Source organism: Agelaius tricolor, unplaced genomic scaffold (genome assembly GCF_023055355.1).
Source record: "Agelaius tricolor isolate 1412-34295 unplaced genomic scaffold, bAgeTri1.0.p SCAF_10, whole genome shotgun sequence".
Classification (NCBI taxonomy): domain Eukaryota; kingdom Metazoa; phylum Chordata; class Aves; order Passeriformes; family Icteridae; genus Agelaius; species Agelaius tricolor.
Genome location: NW_027269270.1, coordinates 20,470,811 through 20,491,525, shown reverse-complemented (window position 1 = coordinate 20,491,525; position 20,715 = coordinate 20,470,811). Strand labels below are relative to the sequence as shown.

Sequence of the window (20,715 nt, the reverse complement as noted above, 5' to 3'; positions counted from 1 at the left end):
GAGGGTGCACCTCACCCTATCTGCAGGCATTACTGACTGTCCACATCCTATTGCTGATAGGAACCTGCACCATGGGGATTCTGCTTAACAGGAGTCCAGGTCCTTGTTAAGGGTCACAATAACCCCAGGCAGCATTACAAGCTTGGGGCAGACTGGTTGGAAAGCTGCTCATCAGAAAAGCACCTGTGGGTGATGGCTGACAACAGCTGAACATAAGCCAGTGTGTGCCTGGGTAGTCAAGAAGGTCAAGGGCATCCTGGCTTTTATCAAAAACAGTGTGTCAAGCAGGACCAGGACAGTGATTGTCCCCCTGATCTCAGCAGTTGTGAGACTGTGTCTTGACTACTAAGCTCAATTTTGTGCCCCTCAGTACAAGAACAACAATGAGGAGCTGAAGCATGTCCAGAGAAAGGCAATGAAGATGGTGAAGGGTGTGGGAAGGGTCTGGAGCACAAGTCTTATGAGGAATGGCAGAGGGAGTTGGGGCTGTTTAGCCTGGAAAAAAAAAAAAAGCTAAGGGGGAATTTTATTGCTCTCTACAACTACCTGAAAGGTAGGTGTAGCTATGTGGGGGCTGGTCTCTTCTCCTAGGTAAGAAGTGATAGGACAAGAGGAAATGACCTCAAGTTGTGTTTGGGCAGTGCTTAGATTGGATAATGGGAAAAATTTGTTCACCAAAATGGTTGTCACCCCAGGCTGCCCAGGGATGTAGTTGAATCATCATCCCTGGAGGTATTTAAAAGGCATGCAGATGTGGCACTTGGGGACATGGTTAGTGGTGGACTGGGCAGCGCTGGGTTAATGGTTGGACTCAATGATCTTAGATGTCTTTTCCAATCTTAACGACTCTATGACAGCTCTCAATGAAAATGCAGTGGGAAGAGATTTGCAGGGATTACTGAGACAGGCCAGTCCTGTTGGATTGCACTGAAGATGCCTCTAAAGTATCACGGCAATGAAACTACCCTTTGCCTCCCATACCTGGTGGTGGACGAGGCACGCGACTCTGCGGTGGTAGGTCATGGGGTGGGTAGGTCGGAAGGTCACCTTCAGTGTCAGTGTTGTTGTGCCCTCCAAGACTCCACAGGGGCGATCCAAGGAGAAGACACTCCCTTTGCAATCAATATCAAACTGATAATAGGCTGGGACGTCGGACGTGTTGCTGATTTTCAGTGTCCGCATCAAACTTTCTCCAAGATTGATCCAGTCAAAGCTCACAGAATGCTGGTGCAGGGACACGGAGGGACCTAGCACAACATGTAAGATAAGATCCTGGACCTGTCATAGCTGTTTCTTCCAACATGTCACAAGACACTACTGCGCTTAACTGACATTCCCAAACAGATTCAACTCTTCAGTAAACCTACTGGTCCTAGCAAACAGTTGGACATTCACTTGAAACAGTCAAGCAAGCATAAATCCCAAATGGTACACCAGGGACAGCCAGATCCCAGCAGGAGTTTAGTCTGTGACTTCAGGCTATGATAACTTCAAGCCCTTCCCCAAGCACTAACCTTTTCCCTCCACAGAAGCTGACAGGGAGAAACGGGAAAGGCTTTGATACCTTTACATGAGCCAACCACTTTCAGAACAGTCTTCAAGTGGCATCCAGCAGATGTGATAGTGAAATAGTCAGTACTGTGCTCTCCTACTACTTGGGGCTGAAACCGTATGCACAAGAGCAGCTTCCCTTTGGCAGGGACAACGTCACCGGACGCATTACAGGAGAAAACATAACCACAAAGCAGAGGGTCTTCTGCTCGTTCTATTGTACATGGTGCATCAACCTACAAGTAGAAAAGAAACAGGTTAACAAAGAAGCCAACATGACCCAGGATGGCTCTGAATGAAGGACACTAATCAGGTAAGAACTGCAGTTTTCAGCAGTGCTGAACACCACCAAGAACACCACGGCCACCACAGAACCACTGTGCAGCAAACCTCTGCCATTTTGTTCTGATGGAGAATGGGTGGCAACTCAAGCAACTCAGGCTCCCTCAACATGCTCAGAAAGCAGCAGGCTGCAGCAAATCTCCCGGTGATCTCCGGGTTGGAGTGCCCCTCCTGCTAGGTGGAAAGATGGCTCAAGGTGTCCCTAGGGGACAAAATAGTGTAAATGACTGCTGTGACCAGGGGAACATGCAGGTGGGTAACTTATTTCCCTCTATCCACAGTTCCACCTTGTTTATGGGTCTTCTTTTCCCAAAAAAACACAAAGTTGGTGCTCTGGCACCTTACTCAAGACCCTTTTAAAAGCTGTCCTGATCCTTGCCTGGCAATGCTGAGCACCCCTGCAGTGTGAATAATAACAGTACAAAAATGAGTGTGTCTTTTCCACTCCCAAGCTGCAGGGCCTGTGGAGGAGTCAGCACTGCTGTCATCTATGTTAGCAGTCTCTGAGTACATCCATCACTTGAGAGGCTGGGAAGGGCTGAGCTGGCACAAGTAACAAGGTGCTCAAATCCATTTGACTTTTTGAACAATTCACTGGGTTGCATTCCACAGAGGGCAGTGGAAGATCCATCAGTTGCCTGGGACACACACACACACATCAATTTGAGACTGACACAACTGCCACACAGGATTGATTAACTTGTCCAGGGTGGGCAGGAGAGCTGCAGGGTGCAAAAGACATGGTGATCTGGACCAAGCACAGAAGGGGAGCAGGGGGAAACTGCAATACCACACTGCAAATGGCTAAGTTGCTAGCACTGTAGCTGGGAGGCAAGGGTGAATGGCATGGCTGGTAGGGGAAGGCTCATCACCTCTGCTTCACTCACACTTAGGTTATTTTCGCAGCATTAAGGGAGATAGACAAGACCACATATCCCAGGGAAACGAGTCAGCTTGCCAGCTTCTCACAAGAAGTCAATCTCCCTCTCCCCATACCACAGACACGTTGAAGATTTCCACAGACTTCTCCACAACTGTCCCAACTGGTACTGATCCAAAACACAGGACATCTTGAAACTTTCCAGGCTTCTTTCCTGTCACACTCACACACAGGCAGGGGTATTTGGCTGTTAAAGAGAATAGTATACTGCATTAGGAAAGACAGGTGGAACCTCTACTCTTGAACATTCAACACTCAACTGGACAAGGTCTGAAGAACCTCAGATAACTCTGAAGTTAGATCTACCTTCAAAGTTGGCCCTGCTTTGAACCAAATAAACTCCCTTCTAGCCCTAATTTACTGGACTTGCTAATGAAATTATTGCTTATTTTAGCTTGCATCCAGAAAGGTTTAGAAATTTCCCTCTGCTTCTCTGTCTAGCAGGGATAGACAGGAGACACTGAGTGCAGACAAAGCCAGGAGTTTGTGGAGGCTTTTTCCAGTGAATTCCTCTCATTTCTTCCCCTCTGTCAACTCAAACAGGCCTTAGAAATGCTGTTTTGGCCAAAACATGCCACAGGGCATATTGGACCCTCTGTCTCTTCAAATAACACTTCCAAATTGGCAAAAGTACACTAGAGAATTCCACAGGCCACTTTCAAACTGTGGGCTTCACTTGCTCATCACTGGGTTGAGCCAAGTGTGGCCGAGCCTCAGAGTGCAGGCCCTCCCTGTATCCCTGTGGAACACTATTCCAGAGTAAGGGGCAATACACATTTCTTTGAGTGTTAAATGCAAGAAAGACTCACCCAGGGCTTTTAGCATGATTGTCCTCTTTTGTTTAACTTCACCTCCAAACCAGCACGTTGCTGTTGCATAATGCACCCCAGCCACCTCGGGCTTGAAGATCACCTTGACCAAGCACTTAGCACCTGGGTTCAGTGTGCCACACTCAGGACTCATGAAGAAAGGACTTGATGTCTCCCATTCAAAGATGCTAACGAGATCACTAGGAAATGGAGATACATTTTTAGCAGATCAGTGGATCATTTGCTGCCTGTGCAATCATGCATAGGATGGGCCTTTCCCAATAGGTTATTCAGTTAGGATGTGAAGCAACCAGTGCTGAATGGAAGAATCCCAAATGCAGCTGGACAAATATGTGATGCTGTGAAGAAATTTGTCTGTAGTCTCTGTTCTGCTCACACTTTAAAGAATCTTAGTTATTACAGCTAAGAACTTTATTAATGACCATAAGGTGATAGCAAGCAAATCAGCTCCACAATTAAATATTTGCTTTTCTTGTATCTAAATTTGCAGCTACTTAATTTAAATGACTATTTGTTCCTCTGTTATATGCTCATGTGAGAAAAGAGGATTGAGCCATTTCCCTAATACCTTATTCAATTTTCCGGAACCCCATTTCCTTGTTTGATTTCTGCAAAGAACATGATACGCCATCAGCTTTTTCTATTTTATTGATCTAAGCTGTATGCTGCTTACCATCCTTATCCTCCAACATCCTGGGCCTATCATTTGTAGCAAATTATTTCTCCAAGTGGAGACTGAAACACCTGAAATGGTTGGAATCACTTGGCTGGAAGTACACATCCTCCTTGCCTGGGAGGAGGTGTACTTCCAGCCAACTGCATTCCTTTCTACAGTACTGTCCTTCCTCATTAAAATAAGACAAACCTTGGTAACTGGAAGCATCCTTGCATCCTTTCTCCTAAATGACTAAAATGTTTCCAGCTGGTAGCCCATCTCTCCCTGTTCATGCTGGGCAGGTTGCCTTTGGTTAAACGGAAGCCCAGGCCTCTCCAGTGAATGTGGGATGTTCTGTGCTTGTTCCCCCCTAGTTCCTGTGCACGAATGGTTCTCAGCATATGCTGGCAACAAACAGATGTGAGATGCCAAGATGTGCCCACAATGACCTGAACTACCGTTCTGCTGCCCTTTCTGCCAATACCTTAGGGAAGGCAGTGTTGCCTCTTGTTAAGGCAGCCAGCAGAACTAATAACCACTGGAATGAGCTGCATTCACTGGAGAGTCCAAGGAAGTGGCAAAATACCTGAGAAAACAGAAGGAGTGTCTGCTTAGCCACCTGTCACTCACCCAACGTTGCAGACAGGAAACACCGCCTCCGTAGCACTGTGGGTAGCACAGACAGGCAACTGGACAGCGGCCGGCATGGACAGACAGCAGCGTGGAAGCATAGCCTGCAGGCTAACACAGAACTCACCCTCAGCTTTCATAAAGAGGATGCTGTCTTCATAGTCCCTCTGCACAGAAGAGCAAAGGGATACAGATGTTAGATGGAATCCACCTTGCAGGTGCTGCAGCTCCGCCCATGAATACCTGTCACCTGCACCACTGCAAGTGTTGGGGAAAAAACTGTTGGCAACAGAGGCACCAGTGGAGGCCTCTGTGCAGGACAGAGAGCATATGAATCACTCAGAAAGGGCAGGCAGTGTGGAAGGTACTCAGGCATACTCCTCTGGCACAGAACACACAAATACTCCCATGAAGAGCAGTTGAAGGCCACATTAGTTTCACCCGGTTTGTTTCAAGGCAGATGGATTTCTTTCATTATTTTCAAGATCCCAATTCAGCTGAACTGAAGCATCTACAGCTTTTCTTTGAGCTCCATGAGCACAGAAGTATCAATCTTTGATTAAATGCTTTGTCAGCTAGAGATCCAAGCAGATTACACAACTTAAAGATGCAGCATTGACAGTACTGTGTAGAATACAGAAATAGCCTCAGGACATCTGCTAACAAGCCAAGATAGAAGGAATTGAAAGATAGGTGTTTTCTATGCTTCCCATTTGTCACCCTCCCGAGTAACACTTATACAGGTAAGGAGAGACCTTGGACACGGCAGCACGCACAGTCCTTGCTCTCTCTAAGAAAGGCAGCCTCCTGTTCTAGCGATTGATGTGCTGCAGACAAACTATTCACTGAAAATGGAACAAGGCCAGCAGCTTATTTCATAAAGGGAACACTGAACAGTCATCAGAAAATCATGATACTAAGAGAGCAGGGTGCTGGGAATCTGTCCAATGACCATGCTCTATGGCTAGGACAGAGGTACACATCAAAGACACACAGCTATGGACAAGAGCCAGAGATCAACACTCAGAGCCAAGACAGACACTACAAACAACCTGAACAATAAGAAAAGGCTCTGGATATAAAGAACCATTGCTGTTTAAAATAAAGCTTACAGAAACACCCTCCATCCAAAAGAAGGGAGGCCCCTGACATATCCCTTAGAAAACAGGTAGCCCTTGAATGTAGAGGCTTTGGAATCTCCTGTGGGAAGGCAGAAAGTGAGCTCCTCAACCCAAGGTTCTGCACTAAAACCACTCAGATGTGTTTCCTTGGGATCAAACCAGTGTGGACATTTTAAGCACTTTATCTTACTGAGTTGAAAGGCAGAAGTAGTACATGAAAAACTGGGAATAATACTTTTTGTGAGTATTCCTCTCATAACTACTGGCAAACTCTGCAGAGAAGTCAGGGATTAGGGCTCCCTCAGGTAATGAAGATGTGGAGAGATCAGGAAGGCCATTCTGCCCACTCCTTCTATGCTGGAATTTCCCCAAGGACTCATGCATTCAAGTGAGAACAAATCAGAAAGGCCAAGAGAGGCAGAGGCCCACTGCTGTCCCCCAGAGTGCAGCCTGAGAACTGAGGGCAGTTGTGATGTTGCTGCTTTACCTTTTCACTGGGCCGGAAAACGACGGGCAGGCTCACAGACATCCCGGGGTTCAGAGTGATCGGCTGCGGGAAAACAGTGAGGAAGAATGGCGTGGAAGGAGCCCTAGACAACAAAATCAAAACAAGAGATTTTGTCTGAGGGTGGGCAGCTTAAGTGAGCAGAAAAGAGAATAAATAACCAATACCTCCAGACCCCACAATTTAGAAGCAATTTACACACTGGACCCCAGGGGTACTTTGGCAGCAAAACAGTAGAGAGGGACAGAACCCAGATGTCCTGAAAACCTATTCCCAGCTCAAAGCATCCACCCCTTCCTTGAACAATGTTTTGTGTTTTCAGGACATGCAGTATGAGCACACCACACAGGGCAGACACATTTGAGTTTCAGAGCAGGGAGGGTCGCAGGGACTGCTGGAATGGCTCAGCACCCAGAGGGACCCCGGGAGCAATGGTTTTAGGTCACACTAGTGACTGGCTGGCATACATCCACAATTAAAATCTCACTAGACTGGAAATGCCTCACAGACAGAAGTATCAGCAAAACAGAATTTAAAACAAGGCATTTCATTTAACAGACTTCTGCCTGTGTTTCTGAATTAGCAGGTTTCTGTCCTGCTACGTAAGGGTGCACCCATTGTCTCCTGCACAGCACTCAAGGGGAGAGAGGGAAGGTGAATCTGAGAAAAGGCGCAAATGTAACTGATACAGCAGGAGGAGCGAGGATGCAGAGAGAGCGTGAGGAGTACAAAGGACAAACAAACTTCCCACGCACCTGTAACTCAGCTTCTGGGCTTTCCTGTGAACATTTTTCAAGGTCAGGTGTTTGATCACCTCTTTTCCAAGTTTCCAGTCATGCCAACTGAGTGTTTCAGGCACCTCAATGCCCCAGAATATGACTTTCCTCTTCTTTGCCTCTCTTGGAGACACCTTAGGGAGTAGCAGTTTGGGAGGAAGGGAGGAGAAATCACTTAAACAGCCCTTTCTCTACGCTAAGGGTTTCTGACTGGCAACAGACGAGAGGAGCCACCCTGCGGCAAAACTCCAGGAGTATCCAAAAGCCCTGCTCCGGGGTCCTGAGAGGACACCTCCTGGCCACAGCCCAAACAGCAGATACTAAAAAGTGTGATGAAGGGCGATTTTTATGTTTCTCCTCCCCCTGCCTGCCAGACAATCCACCCAAGTCAGTAGCACTCTTTGCTCCTCCGCTCACCTTCCTGTCATAGGCACTCTTCCAAAAAGAGTCAGAGTTTTGGGGCTCCTCATGCACCTGAGCAAGCATCTGAGAAACAAGAGGGAAAAGTCCTCACACGTGCTGCTCCTGCACCCACAAAGCCTTTGCTGCCAAAAGCCGGGCACTCCCAGCGACCGATGGCCCTGCTCAGGCTGCTGGTGGCGCTGAGCCGCCTCCCCGCCGGGAGCAGCCCCCGCTGTGTCCCACAGCCCCCGCTGTGTCTCCAGCCCCTGTTGTGTCCCCAGCCCCGCTGTGTCCCCAGTGCAGCCCTCTCCAGAGCACGGCTGTCCTTATGGCCTGTGGGTCACAGCCCAGCCCCTGCGGAAGGGCTCTCCCTGGCGCTGGGCAGCATAGCCCTGCCCACTATCGGCCTACAAAGCACCGTACAGCACAGCTGTGCCCTGCGGCCTGGCCTGGCCCCCCCCGAGCCCCGTGTGGATGAGTGTGGCGGGACCTCGCTCCCCACAGCGAGCGCCTGCCCAGCTCCCTGGGGCACGGCCCGCTCCAGCATGTCCCCGCCTGCCCCCCGTGCGGAGCAGAAGCCGGGGCCCCGAGTCACCACCGCCCCCGGGCCAGGCCGGCTCCCTCGTTCCCAGCCCGGCACCCTAGAGCACCGGGAGCCCGGGGCACCTCGCTGCCAGTGCCGGTGCCGGTGGCGGCCGCTCAGCGCCGTGCGGGCCAGCCCGCGTTGCCATGGAGACCGGACGCGGTTACAGCGGCTCCCGGAGCGACGACGGCGGCCGGCTCGGGTCAATCCGCGCGGGCAGCGGCGGCCGCCAGAGGGCGGCGGAGGGACGCGCAGAGAGGCGGAGACGGACCGGGAGCGGGGCCGGGAGAGGGCGCGGGCAGAGCCCGGGGGGGGGTCCGGAGAGCACCGAGAGGGGAAGGAGGCCGTGAGGGGTTCTCAGGGGTGCAGGGAAGAGACAGAGATATGGGGCAAATAGGACGTTCAGGGGCACAGAGATGGAGGAGGGCGGGTGAAAGAGGGAAGGATGCAGGGGTGCGGGAGAGAGCGTGGGGCGAGGGGTGTTGAGGATGAGTGCGGGGAGAGCGGCAGCATAAAGCTAAGCCAGCAAAGAGGGGCCATGAAGTCTGTGGGTGCATCGGATAGATGAGTGAGGACAGTGTGGGGATTGCAGGGTGGCAAGGGATCACAGGTGCATCAGGATGGAGGGTGCTCTCATAGGGATGGAGTGACACCTTAATGGGGCCAGGTCACCCTAAGCTCCATGGAGCGTTGGTGACACAAGTAACAAGTTGTTATCATTGCCAAAAGTAGTTACGGGGCCAAGACCAGCAAAGGCACAGAGGGTGGGGAGCCCTGGCTGTGTGAGCCCATCAGGTGTCATTCTCATGGGGTACCACCACCACCATCCTAGGGACAGTCCTACATATTCCCAGTGCCCTGCATGACCCTCAAGGAGACAGGACCTTCATTTTTCCGGTGTGGAGGGACAGATAGTGCCTGCAGGGTGCAGGCACTGCAGGGTGCACAGGCAGCTCTGTGGTGGAGAGTGGGGCTGGCCGCATCAAACCGCACAGGGAGGGTGCCCGGCAGAGGCAGGAAGGAGATGCAGCTTTAATGGCATTTGTCAGTGTTTACAAATGAGTCATCCAGCTAAGCAGCCCGGCTGTAAATCAGCACTCTAACTCTTCCAGCATCAGTTGTGTCCCCTCCTTTGTCCCCCTAGCTCTGGACGAGTGCCTGGCTCCTCCAGAAACAACCTCATAAATAACAGCAACAAAACAAACCCTCCTGCAGCCACGGTGGGCCTGAGTGCAGCAGGCGCGAGATGAACGCCTCCCATCCATCACTTTAATGATTGTACTCTGCAAATTAAACCTGTCATGGCCCATCAAGGTGAACGTTTTAAGCCTGTGACATGCCTTCAGCTCCCCTCCTCCTTCCTGGCACTTTTGTTGCTTTCTTTCTTGCCTTTTATTCTCTGCCTCTACCATTCCTGTCCCCCATTTCAGCCCTGCTCCAGTGTGTGGCACTCCCTGTGGTCTCCTGCTGAGCCAGGTTGCACATCAGGTGATGGATGTCCTTGGCCCTGATGCTCCTGCAGCCACAGGCTGGCAGGTGCCAGCATTTCTGTGCCAAGTCCTGTGTTTTTGCTGGGAGCTGGCACAGCTCTCCTGGAGCAATGGGTCTCTCCTCATCTGTTGTCTCCACACAGCAATGGCAGGGAATTAGGTACCATCCTTTCATGCTTCCCCATCCCTTCCTCCTTTCCTTTATTTCTTCCCCCTACACCACATTTATTTCTCTCTTGCCCCACGTTACACACCCACGGCAGGCTGCTGGCACCTGCTGCTACCCCAGCTCATATCTCCCCCGTTAGAGCAAGGGCTGCAGCCTCCCCAGAACCAGAGATCCCCACGGGGCAATTCCAGGGGTCTGGAGACCTGCGTGTCTTGAGATGGACTGCCAGGGGAGAGGGAACCTGGGCAGTGAGGATGCAACGTGCCCAGGGGGAAAACTGCTGAGCTGCCAGCAGCCACTGTGGGTCACTGTCCCCCCGCACAGGACCGTCATCCGTCCGTCCGTCCGTCTCCATGCTCCTCTCTCCTGTCACCCGCTTCCCCTGCCCACCCTTCTGTCCCAAAATCATCGCATCTGTCTCCCTGCCCAGGGTGCACCCCCCCAGACACCGACAGGCTTTTCCCAGCCCTGCGATGTGTGACAGCCCCGCACCAACGCTTACCTGTCCCTTTGTCACCGACTGACTGCCAGAGACGGCCAGGATTCCACAGGGACTGCTGTGCTTCAGCAATTCCCACCCCCAGCACAAATCCCGGGGCAGACAGCCCTCCCTGCACGCTCAGGCAGAGCCGGGGAGAGGAGAGGACAGCTGGGTGTGGGACAGGAGGGGGACATCATGGTCTGTTTGGGAAGGGTCACCCAGCCCGGCCCAGCCTGCTCCACCCCTGCAGCTCCTGGTGCAGTGCAGTGCTGAAGCAGAGCTGCCCCCTCTGCCTCCACGGCCATCTCAGCACCCCAAGGGGTGACCCAGTAAGGCACAGGAAGCATGGCAGATCTACAGGGCCTTCCAGGACCCTCCAGCACCTGTGAAGACACGGGCCGCCTGCTGACTTACAGGGAGTCAGCGCTTAACCCTCATGTTTCTAGGGAAGTGGTACAGGGTGTCAGTCCCCATTCTGCTGCCAAGGGTTGATTTCAGCCCAGTCAGAGTGAGCAAGATCCCAAGAGCATAATGAGACAAGCCCAGAAAATAACTTAGAGAGGTTAAGCATCACCATGGGGAAAGGGGAGCTGACCACAGCACTGAGTCTTTACAGCCTGAGTTCTTTCCTGCCTCCCTTCCCGCCCGTTTATTTGGGACAATGCCACACCAACGCAAGCAGGCTAATTGCAGCATGGAAAACAGCATCAGCTTTGCTTCCCAGGACGGTTTTGCCCGGCAAAGCACAGACCCTACCAGGGATGCACTGGTGCAGGAGGAGGCAAGGCAGGCAGGCATGCAACCTGGGCATCCTTCCCAGCTCTTCATGCCACCAAGGGGAAGGACAAGCTGGTACCACACTGGATGTGCTGCTCCAGGCGCTGTCAGATCTGTAGGGAAGTGGCAGTGCAGTCACAGAAGGGTCTGGGTCTCCCTCTTCAGCTGTGCCAGCAGACTGCCAGCTGTCCAAGTCTGCTCTCCCCACCTTTTTCCCCAGAGACTTGGTAGGACAGCACAGTAGCAGGACAGGGGATTTTCCTGTCCCCTAAGGAAAAGCACAGGCATCCAGATAACAGCTTTATAGGGGAGGGATCTGGGGACTCCTCCAGATACACACAGAGGAATAATTACAAGTTAAATAGGATCCAAACACACATAAGTTAAAGGGTGGCAAGGTGCCCTGCGGCTCCCTGCTCCTTCCAGGCACAGTCTGCGTCTGCCAGCAAAGAGAACCCCCACAACACAGCCTGGCCCCTCTCCCCAGCTGGCTCCATTCGCCTTTCACAACACAGAGCCAATCTTCCTCTCTGTGGCGCCCATCTCGTCCTCCTCCTCTTCCTCGCCCCCCGAGCAAGACGAGTCCTGGCCATAGCTCAGCTCGGCGGCGCTGCAGTGCAGGAAGCCGGAGTCAGGGCTGTGCCCCATGAACTCGGGGCTTTCGGCAGCTTGTCCCTGGGGCTCGCTGGGCAGCAGCTTCTCACAGGTTTTGCTGAGCCCTCGTTGCTTCTCAGGCTCCACCTGAGCCCCCTGCTCCTTGGCCTTGCGGCTCCGCTTCCACTTCATGCGGCGGTTCTGGAACCAGATCTTCACCTGCAAGGGAAAGCCACAGGGGAGAGGATGTACCCTGCTGCATCCTGTCCCCACTCACCCCTTCACCTTCCCTGCAGGGAGGGTCCCCTCAAAACCTCTTCATTGTGGGGCATCCCATGGTGCTACAGGTATGTACAAAGAGGATGAGGTTGTCACAGGGAGAGGAATAATGAGGGCTGCTGTCTTCCCCCCTTCCAGCCAAGGATATGCACAGGGACATTTTCATATTAGCCCCACAAAAAGACCCCTCCCACAGTTGAAGAATGGGAAGGCTCTGAAACCCAAGTTGGGGGATGCCAGGTGAAAAGAGGAGCAGTATTTCTGGGGTGCCCTTCACAAGAGAACAGCCTGAAGCCCACCAGGCAGGTCTCTGCAGGAGATGGCCTGAAGGGGCACTGATGGGAGCAGTGGGGTGTGAGGCTGATGCCATTAGCATTGCCCATGACCTTGCCTTGCCCCCATGGCAGCTCCATGGTGCTATGCTCCATCCCCCAGGGCCACGGTACCTGTGTCTCAGTGAGCATCAGCGACGTGGCCACCTCAAAACGCTTGGGTCTGGACAGATATTTGTTGAGCTTGAACTGGTTCTCCAGCTCCAGGAGCTGCTGGCTGGTGAATGCTGTGCGGGGCCGACGGCACTTCCCCATCAAACCAGACTGCGGGGCAGCTGTGGAGCACACAGTGGGTGGGGGTCAGAGGACAGCAGACTGGTAGGGGGACGACCCCTCAGCAAATCCAGGATGAGGAGGAAGGTGAATGTCTCCATCATCTCCCACCCCAATAATGGCTTTATTGCCTGATAGGAACCAGTGAGATACGTTATCAGGTCTCGGTGTACAACTGGGATCAGTGCTGAGACTGAAATTAATTCTCCTTTTTTTATTGCTGGGCCGCACAGGTGGCAGCTCAACGGCCAGGGCTGTGCTGGGGCTGCCCGTGAGCGCCGCTATCTCGCCTGCAGCCCTTGAAGGCAGAGCGGCTCTGAACCAGGAGGCAGCAGAACAAAGGCACCTTTGAGAGTCCAGCACGGGGTGGCTGCCGCACTGTTTGATCCTCGCTTATCTTCTCTCCACTGCCTTTATTGTCCCCCTGGGGTTCAGCTTTTACTGCTTCTCCCAGCACCACAGCGGCAATCCCAGGGGTTTGCAGCTGGGAATAAAGTGCTGGAGCAGCAGGGAGGGGCGTGGGGGAGAATGGGGGGAGGTGGTGGTGGTGGGCACTAATGCAAAAGGACCTTGGCACATCCCTGCTGACATATCTTGGGCAACAACATCCTGGAGCATTCTGGCCCCAAAAGTGTGCCATGCTTGGCAAGGGCCACTCACCCACTTTGCTGGGCATGGGGCACCATTCATGTTATCTCCCCCAGATTCCAGCTTTGATCCCAACCTGCCCATCTCCCGAGGTGTCCACCAAGCCCTTCACAAACACAGCGATGACGCATGGGGCAGGAATTTATGAAAGAGCTATTAACTGATCACAACACAGGTTTGATCTCAAGTACCTGGATGCTGGGTCAAACAGATAGAATGCAGGCTGGGCTAGGGCTGTGCAAATGCCTCATGGGAGCAGGACAGACATAACCCCTTCTTCTGCCTGTAGCCCCTCAGTGCCAGGAGAGACAGTCTGTGGGACCCACCTTGTAGCCACTGGCCAGTTAAACGAGGGACTGACTGAACAGAGGCACACTGTGCCAATGATTCTGACATACATGATGCATTATTTTGCATATGAAACATATTCAAGGCTAAAACTGAATGAGAGGTTCAAAAGATTTCCAGGACAAACAGAGATGAGAGATGTCGCAGCTCTGCAGAGTTCAGCAGCCATCTGGGCTCTGACTGGCTGTGGATGCTCAGGCTGTACAAATCCTCCAAGGGAAACATGGGACCAAAGAGGTCTGCAAAGGTTTCCTCTGGCTAAGAGAAAAGGAGGTGTTATGGGAACTAGCATCTGCAGGGATGGGGCAGCCCAAGCTAACGCCCTTTGCAGCTCCTCAGGAAGGGAAAACCCAGAGATGCATCAGAGACAACTGGAGGGGAAATTCATTCTGTTGGTGGGGGCACAACACAAAGCAGCCCCAGGCAGTGTCCAGCAGCCCAAGGACTCTGGGTCCCTGTGAGCCTCCTTTGCTGACAGAGACAGGAGGATGGCTGGAGCATCTGGAGCCCCAGAATCCCTCCCTGCAATGAAGCTGCACTGTGCAGTTTGGCTGTACCAGGTCAGGGAAGGGCCCCTCTGAGCAATTCCTCTTTCTGAGCATGTTGTCTAAAGAAATGTTTTGGGGAAAGAGAAGGGAAGAGGTTGTGCCCTCTCAGCATCCAATAATCCAGGAGTTCTGTGCTTTCTGGAGCTGGAGGGTCCAGGAGTGAAGAGATATCATATTCCCAGTCTGAATTCCCCACTCCAAAGCAGAGAGCCCAGGGCTCAGCTCCGAGGGTATTGTGTCCTGGCTCCAGGGAGCACAGAAATCCTTCAGATCAACCTGAAAGGCTCCTCTGTGCCTCTTCAAGCAAGGTCATATGTGACCAGACTAAAACCAGATGCAGGAAGAGTAGAGGCACAGAAGTGCCTCACAGAAGAATTTCAATCCTAAAAGCAATTCAAGTTTGGTCTGTCCAGCTTCAGAGGAGCCTGGAAGGCAGCCTGCTTTGACAACAACCATCTCAAGACACTCACCTTTCCCCAGGTGAGCTGCTGAGGACTGCTTGGTCTAGCAGGGAAAAGAAGAACAGAAAGTTTGTCCAAAGGTCAAATAAATCCAAACAGGATATATCCCAAATAACTACCAATCCAGGGGACTGATTTCTGGACCATGGCCCTGCTGCCAGCCCTGATTTCTCCTTCTCAGTGTCCAATTCAGTTTCAGGGCAGTGTGCCCATTACAAATATTGTACAGAGCCCGACTTCCTTGGAAATTCATCCTGCCTCCTGCCCCAGTGCTGACAAAAAAAACCCCAAACCCAATCCTCAAACCCCTCTGTGGTGCTGTCATACAGTTTGAGCCAGCACCACTCCAGTGCCCAGCCCACAGAGTGTGGCTGGCCACCTCATCTGTGACCTCCTCTGACAACACATCGTCCAGCAGCTACAATTATCCACCACCACTGCTCCCCACTGGGACTTGCTCAAGGTTTGGCCTCCACACCAGGTTGAGAAAGCCCAAGGCAATACAGCTGATCTGCAGCCACCCATGGCAGCAGGTTTTCACGGACATGAATGATCAACATCTCTGGCATCAGCTCTGCTGTTACCTTTTCTAAAGGGTTCTAGCTCTTTTGTGTGGAGAGAGTATGGCAGAAGAGGATCTGCAGATTCTCACTGGGAAAAGAAACGAGGAAGGAGGTAGAAGCTGAGACTGCCAGCATGCTCTGCAGTCTCAGCTTCTACCTCCCTGTCCTGTGGCAGGGTGCCACATGGACAAAGAATCCTCCCAAGGGGTGCACAACACCTCCCAGGGCCTACCTTCTCCACTCAACAAGCTATGAACCCATCCCCATCGCAATCAGCATCTCACAAAGTATTACCGTTTGGGAAGGCTCTCCATCTTACCCAGCTCCTACCAGAAGACCAGGGACTGCCCCAGTGTCACACCTTTGCTTGCCAAAGGATTTATTTTCTGCTCAGCCATCTCCTGCAGCACTCCATCCAGGATCAGAGCTTGTTTCAACATCCCTTCAGCCTGGCAGGGCTTGGACCCCCTGAAGGGTGCCTGGCATCTGGCTGCAGTATCAGTAAATAAACTGCTTGGCCTGGGGCCAGGAATGCCCTCTGAGTCTGAGGCCAGGAGCTCTGCAAGGCAGCTGCCTCCTGGATAATTAGATAAAGCTTATAAAGAATTGTTGGTTTATTTGATACAGTTCCGCCTACTTGATAACAGGGGTAATCCTAGGTTGATATTAACTCACTTGTTTTTAATTTGGTTTGTTTAACTATAGTTCACTTCACTTTGTGGTCTGGCAGATAAAGGAGAGGAAATTAACACTCTGACTGCTTTAGGTATTTCTCTGGATGTCAGAGCTGGAAGGGAGGGAGGTAGTCTCAGCATCAGGGTCATCACCAGAGGCTTTTTCTGACCTGCCAGCAGCCCCGGCCATTATCAGTGGGGCAGCATGTTTAAGGGCACCTGCTACCTCTGCAAGCCCCTTGCTTGCTCCACCATTAAACCTCAATTGCTGCATGCCAGCTGTTTCCCAGCCCATGTTCCCAGCTGACACCAGACCACTGTACACCTGGTGAGCCTTGGAAGGCATTGCTTTTTGAACAAGTTTGATAAAACTTATCCTGCCTGCTCTCCTATCCCAGCACAGCCTATCAGCAAGCTCTCGGCCATCATGGGCAGGATCTGATCTGGGCTCCAGGCCATCAACTTAGTGAGTGGGTGATGCAAGGCAGTGGTGTGCCAGGAAAGCCATCTAAGCACCGGCTCCCTCGGAGAGGATCCTCTGCTCCTCCTGAGAGCCCACAGCTGTATGTCACTGCTCCCCACTTGCACAGCTCTCAGCTGCAGTGGGTCTCTGCACTGGCTCCCACCACTGCACCACGTTTCCACACTGACAAACAAGGAAAATAAATCACAGCTCCCAGAAAAACTAATAGGCCTGGCATTCCAGTGCCAAATGCTACCCCGGGTTCTTCAGGAGGTGCTCAAAGGCCAGGATAGGGATCCAGGCTGGGGATGGCAGAACCTGGGCAGGCAGCATCCCTGTTTCCTGCAGCAAGGGCATGCCTGCTCCCGCAGCCAGGCCCTGCAGAGCCCTGTGAGTGCGCATTGCAGCAGAGGCAGGCAGGCACCGCGTGCGGCTCTGCACAGACACCCTGCCTACAGCAGGGCACTGCTCTCACTGAGCACAGCACCCCGGCCCTAGGGGTACCAACTGTCCCAGACAGCCTCCCTGGCAGCCCCAACACAGGTGATAGCAGGGGGAATGTGTGCAATGAACACCCACAGACCACACCTGCAAAACATTGCTACACATGCACCCAAAGAAGGAATATATTCCAGAATTTACTTCTGGAATTCCCTTTAAATAAATCCCAAGGGCGATCACCCCCTGGAATGATCCATAATATGTCCTAGAAGGCTTTCAGATTCATCTCTTACAGCCATCTGTCCACTGGTCCTGGGAGAGTTAAACATGAGTGACACCAGCAGCCTTGACACTTGTACTTGGTCACTCTGGAAACTTCAGCCAGGCAGGTCCGTCCTTCTGTCTGTCTAGGCTGGGTGGTGGGACAGGGGCTCCCACAAACTAGAGGCAGCCCAGGAGCCCTGTGCCAACAATGGAAGGAAGGCTCCTGCCCAGCCCATTCCCCTCCTCAGAGAGGTGAGGAAGGGCTGTGGAGGCAGCACCTCCCAGGCAGGTGCCCTTTTCTGTCTCTGTCCCTACACCATGGCCAGCACATCGGGGCAATCTGAGCCCAGGCACAGGCACAGCCTGCAGCCAGTCCTGCGAGGTACAAGGAGAAGGCAAGCTGCAAATGACCTGATTTCAGAGCTTCAGTGAGCCCACAGGAACAAGGGCTGAAGACACCCTTGAGAACCCTGAGGTTACCAAGGGACAGAAACAAGGATGTGAAGATGGATAAGGTTCTCTTCTGCACAGCAGAATTGCTGAAGTATTTGACAAGACACTCTGGAGAGAAAGAATCCCCACTGCAAAGGGCTCCCCAGGATTGGGAACAAACATCTTTTAGTAAGGACATGGATTGAGGCAGTGGTCATCCTGATTTAAAAATTTACAGTTTTGGCAGCTTTTGCTGCATCCTTGTTACACCTCAACATGTCTACTCTGCTTTGGGATCTCCAGAACCCAGATAAGTAACACTTGGGTCAAAAACTGCTTTTCTTCCTGCTGAACTTCCCTAGGAACCCTGCCCAGTGTTTCCCACAAGACCCTTTGACATTCTGGTCCAGCACATTCTGCAGAGCTCCCTTCACAAGTTGTTCTCATGCCAACAGTTTGGGATTTGTTTCCTTTTGGTGAGGTTTTGGATATAACCAGCTGAAGATCGCATGCTGCTTTTGAAAAGAATGAGGCAGATGTACAAATATCTCTATGTTATCCCTGCCAGAAGCTGCACTCTGGGCCACAGAATCAGATGCAGTGTAGCTTTCCCACCGTGGTGAAACACAGCCCTGTAGGAAGCTACCAGGATGCTGAAATACACCAACAGACCCAGACCCTTCAAAGATAACAGGGCTTCTGCAGAAATGCAAGAAGATGTAATAAATAATAAAGACTTCTAACCAATCAGGATTTATTTTTTCTTGTCTTAGTGACATCTGTGAAGACTGCACATAACCCATAGCACTGGAGGCTTATCCTACACCTCTAGATTCACAGATGGAGCTTTCCTAAAATCTAGGGAAAGCCAGGTAAAGGGAGATATTGTGGGGAAAAAACCAGCCTGTTTCCTTTTAACCTGACCAGGAATAGTTTGAGGAGGAGTTGAGGAATAGTAATAGGTGTGATTTTTCAAGTAATTCTCTGTAAATTTTTGCACTGTTATTTACCCAGCCTTTTAAAATTATTATTATTTTGCAAATGGGCCTTCCAGATTTTTAGGAATTTTTTTTACCCTCAGCTAACAAATCTGGATACTCTGACGGGGCTTTATTAACCAGCCACGCTTGGTTCAACGCCCATCTTTTCACTGACCAGCACAGGGCAGGGTCCAGGCTGGGGTGCCAGACCTCAACGGGACCAATGCCTGAAGTCAGCTCTTGTTCCGTCCGTGCCCTGCAGGGCCCATGGCAGCCGTGCGGGGTCCGGTGCGGGCCCGCAGCCCAGGTGGTGCCCACCAGGAGGGACTGGGCTCGGCTGTCGGCCCGCCCGGGTCCCGCGGCTGCCGCCAGGAACGAGCTCACCGGGCGCTCATCGCACGGGGCGAGCGGGACCCGGAGCGCCGGCCCGGCCCCGCACGGAGCCCGATCCGGCCGCGCATCCAGCGGGACTGGGGCGGGTTCGTTCCCAGCCGCGCCGGGAAGGATTTATTCGTTTCCCGGGGCAGGTTTTTGCCGCCGTTTCTTTCTTTTCGTTTCCTTCCCGCCCCGCAGGAGCCCGCGGGGCCGGCAGCCTGGCTAGGCGCGGTCCGGCTCTGCCGCCGCCGGCGCGGGCAGCGTTTCTCGGGGCTCTGCCGGAACACCGGGCCGGCGTAAGGCGAGACTTTGCCCTTCGGATCTGTTCCCCAGGGCCTCACAGTCCTCGGAGGTCTCCAGCAGTGGGGACACCCCACCTCCCCACCCCAGCCCTGCCGGGTGTGGGTACAGAGAGAGCCGCGCATCGGGGTCAGCGCGGAGGGCTCAATGTCTCTGTGGGCTCCCGACCCGGACCCACCGGAGGGCCTCGAAAGGTTGGGGTCGGGAACCCTCAGTCCCGGGCCGTCGGAGGGACCGGCACCTGATGTGCCGGCGGACGCCCCCGGGGCTGAAGGGCCCAGAGCCGCGTTCGGCCGGACGGGAGGGTCGGTCCCCGGGTCACTCACTCACCATTGAAGTCGGAGAGCCTCGGCACCAGCATCCCGGCTCGGATCCAGTGCTCCAGCGGGAAGGAGCCGGCCACGGCCGCCTTCAGGTGCTCCGCGCCGGGCGGCGGCAGGTGCGGGATGCCGGTGTAGGCGAACGCGGGGTGCTGGCCCCCCAGGGTCGGGAGCGGGTACACGGCGGGGGGGTACAGGGCCGGCAGGGCGCCGAGCCCCGCGCCAGAGAGGTGCAGCAAGCCGGGCTTGGGGACGAAGCCGGCCGGGGCGAGGGGCGCAGCGGCCGGGGGCGCCCGCGGTGAGGGGGTGTCGGAGCGCCCGGCGGGACCGGGGCTCGACGCGGGGCTCCCGGGGCTCAGCCCCGGCGGGGAGGCGCTCCGCGCCGGCTCTTCGGCCAGGAGCGCTTCGATGCGGAAGTTTTGGGACTTCTCCATGGGCTTGTGCATGGCCGTGCCCCGTGCGGAGCCGTCGAGCCCTCCGGCGCCCCACCGCTCCCCTGGCAGGGCACAGCCCGGCCGGCCAGCCCCGGGCGAGCCCCGGCAGCGGCGGGCATCCACCCGCGGGGCCGCGCCGCGCTCAGCGGGGCTGCCCTCGAGGGCAGCCCTCTTCTCCGCTCCGCCTCCCGGGCACTCGCTCGCCCGACGGCACCGGGGTGGGTTTTAACCCCCTCTCCACCTACCCCAGCTCCCCATTGGCTCCGCTCCGGCCCCCCGCCCTCCCCACCGGCCGCCCTCCTCCGGCTTCCGCAGCAGTGGGCAAACGCCAGGGACTGACCGGGGCCACTCTGTCCCTTCCCCAGCCCCTCCACAGCCAGAGATCCCCCAGCCGCCAGGACCCACCCAGGGCGCTGAGCCCATCATCCTGACCCAGAGCCCCATGGCAGGGAAGCGGCTCTATGGTTGCAGCAACTGGAGGAGACATGGAGAGATGAGACAGACTTCAGACATGTAGGCAAAGCCCTGCTGGGCTCCAGTGCTGCCCTGGCACCGTGGAGCCCCCAGGCACCTGGAGGGCAGAGTGCTTAGCTGGGAGGGCAGGAGAGGCTCTCACTCACCAGCAGGCTCCCCTGCATCCCGTGCACTGAGATCACCACCTGTGCCCAGCTGTGCTGTTTCCCATGGCATCGCTGTGATCCAGGGAGATCAACAGACCTGAGCTGGGCACACAA

The 20,715-nt window shown here is 53.8% G+C and overlaps 2 protein-coding genes across 5 annotated transcripts in view; both read right to left on the bottom strand.

The window, feature by feature from the left end:
• Window positions 1-8,529, bottom strand: part of CFAP65 (cilia and flagella associated protein 65) — a 31,465-nt gene extending 22,936 nt beyond the window's left edge. For all 4 annotated transcript variants that reach the window (XR_011680395.1, XR_011680396.1, XM_071435133.1 and 1 more), the window contains exons 1-9: window positions 8,419-8,529; window positions 7,768-7,836; window positions 7,330-7,484; window positions 6,557-6,659; window positions 4,949-5,115; window positions 3,643-3,842; window positions 2,890-3,020; window positions 1,565-1,787; window positions 982-1,247 (exon numbers count right to left, since the gene is read on the bottom strand). Coding sequence is in view for 2 of the 4 variants with exons in the window: in XM_071435133.1 (XP_071291234.1) it covers window positions 982-1,247; window positions 1,565-1,787; window positions 2,890-3,020; window positions 3,643-3,842; window positions 4,949-5,115; window positions 6,557-6,659; window positions 7,330-7,484; window positions 7,768-7,836 (1,314 nt within the window). In the remaining 2 variants the exon portion in view is untranslated. The remainder of the gene's footprint in view (window positions 1-981; window positions 1,248-1,564; window positions 1,788-2,889; window positions 3,021-3,642; window positions 3,843-4,948; window positions 5,116-6,556; window positions 6,660-7,329; window positions 7,485-7,767; window positions 7,837-8,418) is intronic.
• Window positions 8,530-11,598: 3,069 nt separating this feature from the next.
• LOC139593437 (motor neuron and pancreas homeobox protein 1-like) lies at window positions 11,599-19,993 on the bottom strand. Its single transcript, XM_071434259.1, has 3 exons — window positions 19,558-19,993; window positions 12,572-12,732; window positions 11,599-12,065 (listed from the first exon to the last, which is right to left on the bottom strand). Exons 1-3 carry the CDS (start codon window positions 19,991-19,993, stop codon window positions 11,757-11,759), a joined length of 906 nt encoding a protein of 301 aa, XP_071290360.1. The 3' UTR covers window positions 11,599-11,756.
• Window positions 19,994-20,715: the final 722 nt, after the last annotated feature.